This window comes from Hirundo rustica, chromosome 2, assembly GCF_015227805.2.
Source record: "Hirundo rustica isolate bHirRus1 chromosome 2, bHirRus1.pri.v3, whole genome shotgun sequence".
Lineage (NCBI taxonomy): Eukaryota > Metazoa > Chordata > Aves > Passeriformes > Hirundinidae > Hirundo > Hirundo rustica.
This window is the reverse complement of record NC_053451.1, coordinates 16977274-16990353: the sequence shown is the minus strand read 5'-3', so window position 1 is coordinate 16990353 and position 13080 is coordinate 16977274. Positions and strand designations below refer to the sequence as shown.

At 38.7% G+C, this 13080-nt stretch overlaps 1 protein-coding gene across 3 annotated transcripts in view; it reads right to left on the bottom strand.

Annotated features, from left to right (window-relative positions):
• The window catches only part of MAP3K7CL (MAP3K7 C-terminal like), a 31841-nt gene extending 19989 nt beyond the window's left edge, over positions 1 to 11852 (bottom strand). The window contains exons 1-4 of one of the 3 annotated variants that reach the window (XM_040055672.1): positions 11614 to 11852; positions 9402 to 9547; positions 9139 to 9199; positions 8775 to 8883 (exon numbers count right to left, since the gene is read on the bottom strand). In XM_040055672.1, the coding sequence (XP_039911606.1) occupies positions 8775 to 8883; positions 9139 to 9156 (127 nt within the window). In that variant the 5' untranslated portion in view covers positions 9157 to 9199; positions 9402 to 9547; positions 11614 to 11852. The remainder of the gene's footprint in view (positions 1 to 8774; positions 8884 to 9138; positions 9200 to 9401; positions 9548 to 11613) is intronic. The other 2 variants (XM_040055673.2, XM_040055674.1) reach the window with 2 other exon arrangements.
• Between the last annotated feature and the right edge of the window lie 1228 nt (positions 11853 to 13080).

Here is a 13080-nt window from a genome sequence, read left to right as displayed (position 1 = left end):
CCAGTTTTGCACAGGATTATGATGACTGTTTATCCATCTTACTACAGGTTATGGGAGGTGAGGAGAGTGTTACTATTACCTTACATTCAGTTATTTGTAATGGGTCAAAATTTAATAAAGATGGCTCTCACTGGAGAAAATCGCTAACACAGTTCAGATCCTGCAAGTACCTGCTGCATACCTGTAGATTTGAACACAGCAACAAAACCCCAACAAGATCAAGAGGACCCCATATCAAAGCAGGATTCTAAAAGAGTACAGACTAGGATCTAAGTTATTTGTCAAATATTTGATACCTCTTTGTAATAAATACGATTCACCAAATTCAATAAATCAAAATTTTGGAATTTTATTGAGAGACAAAATGACAGTCTCTGAAAGCCACAATTAAAAGGACAGCGTCGAGCCCAGGATTGGCGCTGGGTGAACACAGTAACACACTCAGTCAGTATGTCACCCCCCATGTTCACATTTCTGGCTTGGAGCAGTCTCTTTTTATACACTGGATCGCTGAGAGAAACTCGGGACTCCAAGGTTCCTCCTTCTGAGGCAGCCTCATTAGACATTCATGTTCCAGTTCTGGGATTCTGAATAGAGTTGCTTGAGAAGATAATGCCTTTAATCGTCGTGTCCAGGTGTGGTGTGGAGATGTTAATTTCAGGAGGAGATGGATGAGATATCGATCTGATGTAATCATCTGGTTCTCTGGGCTTCCATCTCCCTTTTCCGTTGTCTTTGTTCTCTCTTTAACGATTCCCGGCAGAGGCATCCTCATGTCCCTTTTTCGGGTAATTCCTATCATAGTTTCCTCGTGTCCCTCCTATATTTTTTCTGGCAAAAGAAATTCCTGCACCCGTCTCTGTGCAGCTTCTTTCGTCTGAGTTAACTCTTGGTATACTGGATTAGAAACAAAACTTATATTTATAGGGGTTGAATTACATCTTACATCTTTTAACACAAATTAACTTTAGGACATATATCACATCCTTCTCCAGGCCTCTGTAGTTATACAGCAAAGGAGGTTGGGGGAAAAAAGTAAAATAAGTCATCTTATCCTATGAAAAATAAACCTCCTGGCTAACACATGGCCAGAGCCTTACTCAATAACATAGCTACAGCTGGGCAGCCTCTGGGAAGAGATGTTCAGACAAGAAAAAAAAAATATATAGTGATACAAAAGCATAAGCTCTTGAACTTCCTCAGAAAACAAAGTGAAGTTCCTGTATTTTTGTGGAGTGGTTGTCTTGCTAGCTGTTGGGGATTAGGTTTGTTCCTTTTTGCCTTAAAGAGCTTTTCCCCACAAGTTACTAGGAAACAAAGTGCTGATACTCAGAGGGTACTTGACTAACACCAAAAGACGTTGCCAGGAGGGAGATGATCACACAAAGTTTGGGGGAGGGAAAAAGGACAGGGCTGAGGGGAGCTGAGTTTCTTCTTCCTTCACTGGGCATTGGAGAGGACGGTCGGGTGGCTGCTGGCTGTGTGAAGAGTCCGCTGTTAACGGAGGGTCCGGTCCTGGGAATTCCACCACCACCCATCATCCTCTTGTGTGCCCAGGAACTCAGAGCCCCTTCGCCTGCCCTGCTGGAGCTGGGCCAGCCCTGCCCAGCCATCACGGTTTCTTCAGCACTGCTCACTTTGCCGGGACGCCCCCCTGCCTGCTGGGGACATCCTGATGTTCCATCCACCAGCCTGGGAGTTTCCATTGTTCCAGCTTGATGCTCTCGGAGTCCCAAGGGATCAGACTGACCCGTGCTTTTGTGAAACAAAGCCCTTCAATGTTCCTGATTCTGTTTATTATTAATGCTGTAGTTGTTGTTTGTTTGTCCTGTTATACTTACTAGTAAAGAACTGTTATTCCTTTCCCCATAGCTCTGACTGAAAAAACTCATTAATTTTCTAAATTATAATAACTTGGAGGGAAGGGATTGGGATTCCCCATTCCTAGAGAGGCCCCACCCCTCCCTAGCAGATACCTGTCTTTCAAACCAAGACACTAGCATCACCAAAAAGTCATATCCATGTCATGTAAGTGTCCCCCTTCTTTCTTCACAGCATATGTCAAGCATGTCCATTCTGGAAAATACTTAAATTTCTTCAGTTGTATAGAATTGTATCATGCTAATATGCAAGTGTTTACCTTTCATTTGCTATTGCTTTTTTGTACAATATATAAATAGAATAATGTTCTAAAAGAAGAAAGATGAATCATATGGCAAGGCTGAAAGGAAGGACAGAATAAGACTCAGTCTGACGAGGGCTACAGCTGCTCTACAAATATTTGGCTGAATAGCTGTTAAATATTCTGACAGAGATATTGGACCAGAGTCATGGACGGCAGTTAAACTGCTATTTGTTTTGGCAATTCCAGCAGTACAACCTTTGGTACAGTAGCTTTACGGAGAGACATTGAACACCTTTAAAATTCAGAAAAACATAGCAAAGCAGCGCGCCAAATGATTAAAAAAAAATTTGAAGATATATCAGACAGTAATTACATTTTCACAGCATCAGCTATTAATAAGAAAATAAAATTAATACAGTGTCAGGATATTGAAAAATAAATTGGATCATACTCTGAAAAGAACCAGTTAGAAATTTTGGAAGTACTTTATAAAGGATGGAATAGAGAGAGAAACTAATGTAGAGGAAACGCTTTCAATAAACAGATGTTCCCTGCTTATTTTCTGAACTCGAGTGACTGAGTCAATGGTACTAAAAATAGAACGTACTGGTATCCTAACCATTATGACATACCATAGTACATTTTATAATGGGCTTGCCCTAGCATCTATTGAACAGCTGCTAGGGTGGGTTTTTTTTAGTTATACTAATTTAAGCCTTGTTTAAATCATCATCTGATGTGCAGAACATCATCAAGAAATGCTACAGACTTCAGCGTTTTGAAATCATCCTGAGTTCCCAATACTCCTAGGCTCTTTTGAGAACTTCAGCTGAAGTATTTAGTTTACAGAAATTAACAGAAATTCTCATAGCTAACTGCAGTCCTGTTTTTCACAAAAAGAACAGCAAAAGGCTTTCCCCAAGCTTTCAGTGAAATAAATTATTGACCCAGATCAGTCTTTATTTCACGGTTGTCAAAGTAACAATCACAAAAATAACACTAAAAATCACTTGGTAATAATGAAAACTTAAATTCCACACAAAGGAAAAGCAAATGAAAGCAGACATTCACCTCCTAAAACTTTTTTTAAGATGTTTTCAGGAAGTCAAGAGGAAAGATATAAACTCTCACATTTTTATCTAAAGAATTGTGATTGCCCTTACATGCAGAAATACCAGTCAAAATCACATTGACTTCTAGCCTTAAAAATCTATTGACTCTGAAAATCAGATACAAGAAATGTCTGAAATGCCAATAAAATTATTCTGAAGATCAAAACATTCTGAAAACCATCTCCCGATCTGTTTGTTATTTTCTACTCTGTATCTCCTTAACTAGAAAACAAAACTCTGAAATACCTCTTTTCCCCCTTTTCTCAATGAGTTATAAATTTTAAATGAATATCTAGATTATTATAAGGAATCACTGATATAATCAAAGACCACTTTTATAATAGAGTTAGTGGCTTTCTATACCACAAATCCCTGAAAATGCCTAGGCTGATTCTTCACCAGCTACAAACAGCATCTTATCCCTATAGTCACTATAAAGAAACATATAAAGAAAAATTATTTATAATTGAAGATAGATGTTGAAAATTTATTTTGCTTAAAATAAAAATATATTTAAAAATCAGAGACAGCACCTTACTGCACCTGAAAATGTGTCAAGATGTTAGTCAAAAGGAAATAAGAAAGGAGGAAAAAATGAACACGTGCATATTGTGGCCAGCAAACTCAACAGCACTATCCTGTGATGTGAAAGAATCAGATCGGGGATTTCATTACAGCCACCTAAGTGAATATATCTGTAACATGATTTCCAAATAAGTAAGATTTCCTGATTTCCCATAGATCCCAAATCTAATGGGATCTAAAGACCTGTATCCTGATTAAAACCCATGTGTTTTTAACCAAAACAGTTCACGTGCATGAAATAGTGTGATTTTCATGTTTGTTTCATCAGGTTCACATGCTCCCTTGGCTTGCTGCTGAACACTGTCATTTGTAACAAAGAGCACCTGAACTCTATTAACACTGATTGTCTTTGTACACAAAGCTCACAATTAGTCCTGAGGCAGCTGATATATGCTGAAGTTGCATTTTGAGAATGAGGCTAGATTTCTGGAAAGCTTCAATTATTTAATCATATTCTGGCCCCCTGGAGATTCCAATATCCCAGACCTCCATCATGTAAGTTAAATGAGAGAAATCCTTCACATGCTGCTGTCTGCCTGACAAAATGTCTGTCACAATGAAGTGGAATACCCAAACATTTTCCTATATGGCTGTAACATTTAACTGAACTGTGAGCTAAAGAAGGTTAATCCTTTAAGAACTACATCTGATTCCCTTGCAGTATAATCTTGAAAATTAGATTCTCTATGTTCTTCACTAAGACAGAAATAAAATAAAAAAATTTAAATGTGCTGAAAGCACATTAAGGTTGCTAAATCAAGCACTTGAAACTTAGGAAATCCCAATCACAGCTCTGCTTCCTTGAGTAACTGAGTTATGATCCAGTATTTAATTATACAGTCAGGTCCTATTTTTTTTTTCTCCTACATGTGTGGGCCAATGTATTCAGATCTCTTCCTTCTAAATTAAAGAATTAAATTGGTAACATAAGTAGGTTGCTATCCTGTAAGTGGATCAGCCCTTGCACAGGAAGAGTGCTCAAACTGAACAGCAAGCACCACACCTTGCACCAACAACAGTGGCAAGCTGCCTGTCGGGATCCAGTCTTGGCCCTGGGAGGGCTGGGAGATGCAGCCGCTCTCGCCTGGATACAGCCAGACAAGCACAGACTCATCAGATTCATCTTGGAAGGCTGTGTGGCTAAGTGACTGCCACTTGGCACTGCTCTGTGGAGCTCCAGGGCTTCTATTCACAGCCCTGCTGACACGACCTTACACAACCTCGCAGTTACCTCACTCATAAAATAGTGGGGAACGGCCACTGCCCCACCCAGGAATAGGATGTGAAGGCTTGCTCAATAATAAGGGTTGTGGACCTCCCAAAAATAGAAACAGTCCGTAACGGAAGAGGTAAGGGCAAAATCCTTCTATTTCATGTACCTCCACTCAAGCCGAAGCATCCTCAGATGAACGTCCCTTTGAGGGTATCTCACCTATTTCCCATCTAATTCCCCAAGAACAAAGCCCTGTAGGTTGGGTGTAGATTTAGGAAATTAGCTCTGTAAATTTTAGCCATATATTTTAGCAATCTTCACTGGTCGTCAGTCAATGTGCTAGAAAACCTCCATGGCCATTACAACAAATATGAAGGTAGGATAGGAATTTGAAGGTTGCTTTTGAAGAAGCAACCACTGCAAAACAGTCTTGCATGATAAACTAGAAAAGGAAAAAATTCCTTGTAGTCACTAGGCTAATAAGCTTAAAGAGGAGTAAAATAAGCAATTTTGCTATGCTTGCAAAAATGTAACACTATTCCACTGTCAGGGTCATTAGAAGATATGTGTTTTGCCTTTGTTGTCAGTGATTTTTCTGGAAAGTGCTGTCAGAGGTAGACTATTTTCAAATTAAAGAACTCACTAACAATTTCAGACCCAGTCATTTATCACCACATACCATGAGCAGAACTTTTCAGCTAGATTCAAGGTTTCATTCTAGGAGGCAAGGTGAAGATATAGGAACCTATAAATCTTCCCCTTGAACTATTACACAAAACAAATGCAGATATCTAAATTCCATGAAGTTCATGTATTTGTATGATTGATAAAAATTAGGGCTTATTGAATTTCACCAGTTAAATGAAATTGATGCTGATAAACCACTATGAATTTTCAACTTCAGAACACTTACTTGAATCTTGGAACACCAAATTCAGTTCAAGCTGCATTAGTTTCCAAGTGATGTAAGGCAGGTTGAAATAGTATGTTTCCAATTTGTTACTTCAAAAGGGTACCTTAAGTCAAACTGTTGCAATACAGCGTGCAGACACAGCCTGGGAAATGTGTATTAGTAAACTTAATTGCAAGAGCCAAACATAGACATTTACATATACAGGAATAAGAGATACACAATAAAACTGTCTTCTTATATAGCACCCACTGATGGGCTGCTCCTGAGACTTTTAAGGAACTGGTTTTCCTACTTTCACATTAAAAACACCTCACAAAGCTGGCCAGAAGTTCTGTCATCAGCTGTTGACTGACAAATAACGTAACACACATTATTTCTTGTACACTAAGGAATAAGCCACCTCGGGTCTTGTAGGTCAGCTAACACAAAGTAATTTCTTCTCATGAGCTGAGAGTACTTTTTCCTTTCCCTGCTCCTCACACCCACTGCTTAGTTACAATCCTAGCCAGTGAGATAATCACCACCCAGAAGAAACATTCCATTTCCTCTTTTTATATCCAGTTATGCTGTCAGTTCCTCCTAGTAAGCAGTTGCACAGCCCCCGGAAGGAGAATGCAGCCTTTCTTGGTGAAATGTGTCATTGTGCCTTTCAAGTGAGGTAGAATTTAAGGAAAAGCTTAAGTCAGAGAGATTTCCTCACCGCTTAGCCCTTGCCAAGAACTTATTGTATTCTAGCAGCGCGTGAGCTTCAGCTGATGCTTTACTATCACACGTCAGGTAACTCCCGTTCGAACTGAAAACAAATATCCTTATCAAGGAGGAAAAAAAGGTGAAAAAAATATAAAAGAGTAAGGGGGGAAAAAAGCACCTGCTATGGAATACATAATAGTCTATACATTGAATGGTTTTGTGACTCATCTTAAAAAAAAAAAAAAAAAAAAAAAAAAAAAGGCGTTAAATACTTGTTTGTACTCTCTTGATCCAACTATGGTTTGCTGAACATTTTCACACCTATTGAAAGCTTATTTCCTTTGCCTTCTTGAAACACATCTAACATAAAAACCCTTGAAATTCTTATGACATAGTAAAATGTTAGTCTAGACTTCCTGGTAGCCCCCAAAGGGATGTGATGCAGAGGGAAGCATGGCACTAACTCTACTGGTTGCTGGGGGTTTTTTATCAGTACTCATGAAGATTCTGGATTACATACTGCAGGAACATTTGTATATACACAATAAAGGATTCAAAATTTTAACAATTTTAACACTTGGAACAATTTAACAACATGCAGGAGAAAAAGATTACCTTTCTCTAACTGAGTTTAGTTTTGTAAACATTAAGAGGGAGGCTGGAATTATTAGCAGGATAAAAAAAGTAAAAAATAAAATATGATGCAATGTTAAGGAAGTTAGACTTCCTGCCTTTCCTGTCCTCTTCTTCCAAGCTATTCACAACCTTGTCATTTCCTACTGCCGTCTCTTGTCACAAACCACTCTGCTCTCTTTCATTTTCCTGTGGTCTCAGCTTTCCCTGACTTGTTTGCAGTGTCTCACATTAGCATTATTTTTTCATAATTTGTAAGAGCACTCCCCTTTCTTTTATATCTCTCTTCAAGACCTATTTATGCCATAATTCCTGCAAGAAATTTACCATGTGACTGTGTCTTGAGAGAAATGAATGATTCCTTACTGCTCAATAAAAATGTAATTAACAGGTTACTTTAATTTACGAAAAGGGCGCATAGATTTTCATGCTCTTCTTTATATTCCTTGTTCCAATCTTTCTTTGTCACTCATCTTTATGAATTGAAAGTTAAGTTCAATAACATATACAGATGTTTGGTTTTTAATTCCCTTGCTTAGGGGATGACATTGTATTTCAGTATTGTATCCGAAAATTAATAGAACACAACAAGCAGCTAGGAAAGATAATGTATATTCTAAATTATTTTTAAAATAGAAAATTGCATCCAAGCTGAGATCCTGTTCACACAAACCTCAGGCAGTGAGTTCACACATTATCCTACAATGCACAGAGTCCCATAAAGCACTCAACAGCATAGGTTTCAGTTGTCCTTATACCTCATACCATAAACACATCTCAGCCCTGACTCCAGGCACTTACCTTTAGCAAAGGCAACAGCCAACTTTTTTTGGATGCTTTTCAGCTTCCCCTTTACTTCATTTCGACTTTCACTGTTTAGCAACAGCTCTCTGGTCCTTAATAATATTGAAGGTGCAAACCAATAATATTTATCTACTCCAAAGGGTCCATGCGTGTACAGGGTATGTTTGGGGAAATTAATACTCCCTCAGCACGTGCTGATAGGATAAACATCAATGAAATTGCTGCTCCGGTCTCAAAGAACATGCCATGTGGGGCACCTGTTTCCTGAAACCTTTCACCAAGCTGGGCATGTGTGGCACTTTCCAACCTTCCCACTAGGAAACATCTCTTCCTGCTCTAGGCTCATGTAAATTTGTCCTTTTACTTTTCTTGTTTTACTATTCCACAAAATCAGACACACTGCACACACAGGTAAATTTGATAGCTAATTACAGTCCTAATTGCATTCCACAAACCACTGAAAGGAAGTAAAGGTCCAAACTGTCAGTCTAGTGGGTTTAGTCTAAAGAAATTTGTTAATGGAAACATTAAAAGTTATCAGGCAGGAAAACGGATTTACATGCTACCACTCAGGAAAAAAAATCCATCCATTACACTGGACTAGGTTTGATATCGTACACACTAAAAGCTATAAAATCTAAAAGCAGTTGTGGCGTACATTTAAAAGCATTGTGTTTTACTCCACAAATTAAACTGTACCTGGGGAATCATTAAGGCTGAAGGCAATTCGTACTGGCTTATCAGCAGGTACCCTGGCGGTGGTGATCATGTGGGCACTTGAGTCAATGCTTTTACTTGTTTGTTCCAGCTGCAATAATACAAAAAATATATTTATTACAGAGCACGTGACATCACTCAACAAATGAGTTTTAATGCTTTTCATGAACTCACAATTGCCTTTCCCATCCTAGCTAAGCAACATTTAGAATCAAAGTCAAGGGAGTGTCATTTCACCTCTCCATTTAAAAAGAATTTAAGTGAAATTCAGTGCAGAGACTGCTTTTATTTTTGCTATTTATAGATTAGAAAGAACGATGGCAAAGGAAGCTGCCCCTCTTCTCACCTGCTTGCTCCCCGCCATCGCCCCTTCAGCAAGCCTTGACTCGTGGCAATGCTGCCTGGTTCTGAAGGTGAAGAAGGAAGAAGGGGTGGGGAGCTGAGAGTAACATGACCCCAAGGCTGCCCTGTGATTGGAACAGGGCACACCACTCCACATGGTGTTAACGAGGAGGCACTCATCCTCCTACCTTCCACCCATACTCCCCTAGTCCAACTGTGCCTGCAAGTCACACATTTCATGACGAAAAATTCATGGGGTCTCCAAACCTTGGTGATGATTCTTCAGTGGAAGCCTGTGCAGGTGTAGGGGTCTGTCTGCATGAATTTGGCTTCTGAGTTGAGACTTTACTCAGTCCTCCGTCTTTCTTCTGAGACCATCAATTCCAAAAAGTGATTTTTACTGTGATGAAACCCTGTCCATTAAGAAAACTGCTAGTTCATTTCAAATATGGCACTAAAGAATTGTTGAACAACAAAAGAACTAGCTACTTTTGATCTCTAATAGTGCAATTAAAGCATCTCTGTGCCCTGAAAAGTTTTACTTGGAGCTCTACTGTGTATATATGACCTTTTGAATAAACAGTTTTGGTTAAACTCTATTGAATAGCTGAATGCAATCAATCCCTTTGATTATCTAGCACAAAGCTGCTGAAATTCAAAGATACTAATCTTCTGATTAGCACCAAGTGTGGAGAATGTGAAGTCAGTGGGCATTCAAGAGATCTGCCCATAAAGAAATTATTTTAGGACTCCGGACTGCTATCCAGCACACATTGTATTCATACCAAATATATGGGCAATTATGCTTTTAAATTACCGTAAAAAATTCTTAGGGAATTAGAAACCAAATTCATCAGGAAAATACAATGAATTTACTAATTCATTGTCAGCAGATGACAGGGCATTTAGCTAGTGAAAGCAAGAGCCAGTTTCCTAAGCCAATGGTCTTGCAGTTTTTCAGTAACATAGCTATTGTATTGCATGAAAATTCCACCAAGTCATTCTAATTCATACTGAATTATTTAGCAGTCTCAAAAAATCAATAGAACAGAACACTATTTCAGGAGTGTAATCTTCCTTGGTGGTGCACAAGTGAATCAAACACTTCTCTGGCATCATTGCCATGCAGTGTAAGAGGATCAAATTTGCTTTGGGTCCCTTAATTTCAGCATTTCTTGTTTATTTGCTTTGTCTCTGTTGTTATTTAATTAGCAGAGTGATATGGTTATTTGTTATTTGAAGTGCATAAACTTTTCTTACAATAACAACAAATAATCTAAAATCCTTATTTCGAATAAATTTTATTTGAAGCTGAAAGTGTCTCTTTCTGCTAGTACACAAAGGATATCAGGGATTGCTCTTAATTCCCCCCTACTAGTTTTCAAGACACACAAAAATGCAACTGTTAACTAAGGAGCAAAGGCAAAGAAAAGCCAAATAAATAGCAGCTGCAGCCATGTATGTTTTAGATTCAGGAAAAGACCCTTGGAGTCAACTGAAATATTTTATTTTGAAGTGCATTGCATCAGAGTAAATATTTTTTGCCTTCTGAGCATTCTTGATGTCTTCCCCACCCTCACTTCATCTGAGACATCTCATTGTTTTTAAAATACAACAGAATTACCAGTGCAAAATCCTTTAACATGTTTCCCTTCCTTACTTCCCAAAACAAGCTAAAGAAGAAAAAAAACCTCAGAATGAAAAGGTTTTGAATGATAAGCAAATCCTTAAAACAAGGCTGTTCGTTGTTCTGCGCTGTTTGTACACTTTCCTTGGCTATCTCAAGTGGTCTTCCACATAAAAGTATATTTCACATTTCACATCATAGCCTAAGAAATTAAAAAGATTCATTCTGCTAGAGTTTTTAAGGTTGCCATAGCAATATTGCGACAAGACTGCTATTTTATCGCAATTACACACTCTGTGGTGTGCAATGATTTTAAATTAACTCTTTTAACAATCTACTCTGTGAGGGTAAAAATCAATACCCTTTCAGTAAGAAATGGTGAATTCTATCGAAACACAAAGGGAAGTTTTCATTTTATTCTAATTCAGAAAAAAAGATATCTTATCTTTATACACAGCATTTACCCTGTTATAATTTTTTTTATACTGCATTTATCCCTTCGCTCCTTTTTTTGTGAAATCCTCAAGCTCCTCATCACAAAAAGCAATCACAGAGAACAGAGAGGGATGGAAGAAGCCTGTGTACAAACAAAGTGATATTAAGAAACATACAGACCAATTGCCCCCAGTTCCCCACATGCTTTCTCCATGAATGAAGAACAGTATCGCTGTAGACAGAGATGAGACTGAGTGGGCAACCTGGAACTTAATGAGATTAAATGAGCAACTCTCGTCTTCCCAACAATTGCCTATAGTGCTGGCTGGCTGCTGTTCCTCTGTAAAAAACCTGCAGCAGAACTCAGATTAAATGCCGTTACAGCTCTATGGATTTTTTTCACACCTGTTGCCTTACCTCACTTAGCGGAGTGTCTGCACTTGTATAATCCAGGGCCAGCCACTGCCTTGGCTTGTCGTTGCCTTTATGGAGTAAAGCTTCAATAAAAGAAAAGGCTGCACCTGCTGCATAGCAACAAACTGACAAGGTCTGAGAAGCTGAGACAGCTGTCAGGGCAACATGCTGCTACCTGCACTTCCCATGGGCTTTGCAGCCCCAAAAGATAACCCTTTTCCACTTTTCTCCACAATTCTGCTTTTCCTTCCTCTCCTTGCCAGGGATGAGGGATTGTGATGCTGTCACACTTCAGGGAGGAAAAACTCCTTCTGTCACGGGCATTATTAAGCAGCAAACTGTGGTGAGCCCAGGATTTTTAATTCATTAGTGCTGGCAAACCTGAAATATAAACAGACTTGCTTCATAGGACAGGAATGTTTTCAGCATGACCCAATCAGTGTCTGTGTCTATTCCAGCAAACTGGCAAAGATAGCATGACTCCAGTCAGCAAAAATGTCTGCAGCTACAATCAGCTTGGGCTGACACTGCCAACTTGGACTGGCTACAAGCACACTCTCAAATGATAACAGTGACTCTCAAAGCTAACAACAACTGATGGGCTTGGCCTCTTAGGCTTAGATTCATGTTGGCTTTGGCTAAGCCAGGCTTGTTTAAGAGAAGCCTCTAGCCGTTCTCTTCTGAGGAGACAACAAGAAAATCTCAGAATGCATAGACTGTAAAAGCAGATGTATTTATAGATCAGCCAGTGATGGCAGTAATAAATGAAGTTGACTCAATCAGAGATTTGGCTGAACTCGGAGGATTTCCTAGTGTGTTTTCAGATAGCTTTTTTTTTTTTTTTCCCCAAACTACTGGCAAGCAATTTAATAGATAAATCTTGAAGTATTACAACATATCAATTTCTTTAGCCTAAAGTTTTATTTTCTGTTGCCAGAAAACTAAAGTTTAATCCCCGTCATACACATGTATTACCTACATGACTTCTTTGATCGAGTGCTACCACTGTGATTAGAACAAATAGAGAAAAATAGGGAACAATTACAGAACAATTTTACAGAATATTTTTATTGCTTTGTGCTTGAAAATGGGGTCTCCTTCAAAATGTATGTGAAGGTACATTCCATTTTTAAATTCGAAATGGAAAGAGATTATCTAACCCAGATCTTTATAGACATATTCCTAGAATCCCTAAGTTCAGATGAGATATAGAAAGGTTGCAGGACAAATAAAGACATGATTGTCTGAAGTCAAATTTTCATCCTTCTTCACTCTCTCACCTTCTGGCCCTAGTGCAGGACTGATCTTACCAGGGAAAAACTCTGGAAGCTAGCAGTTGCCCTTGTGGCCTCAAAAGGCCTTTTTTATACTTCAAATTTACTAAATTGCAAAAATATCCTACCCATACTACCTTTACCCCAGCAATCACCAGGAAGGGCATCAGAAAGATGCACTATTAGTTAGGTATCT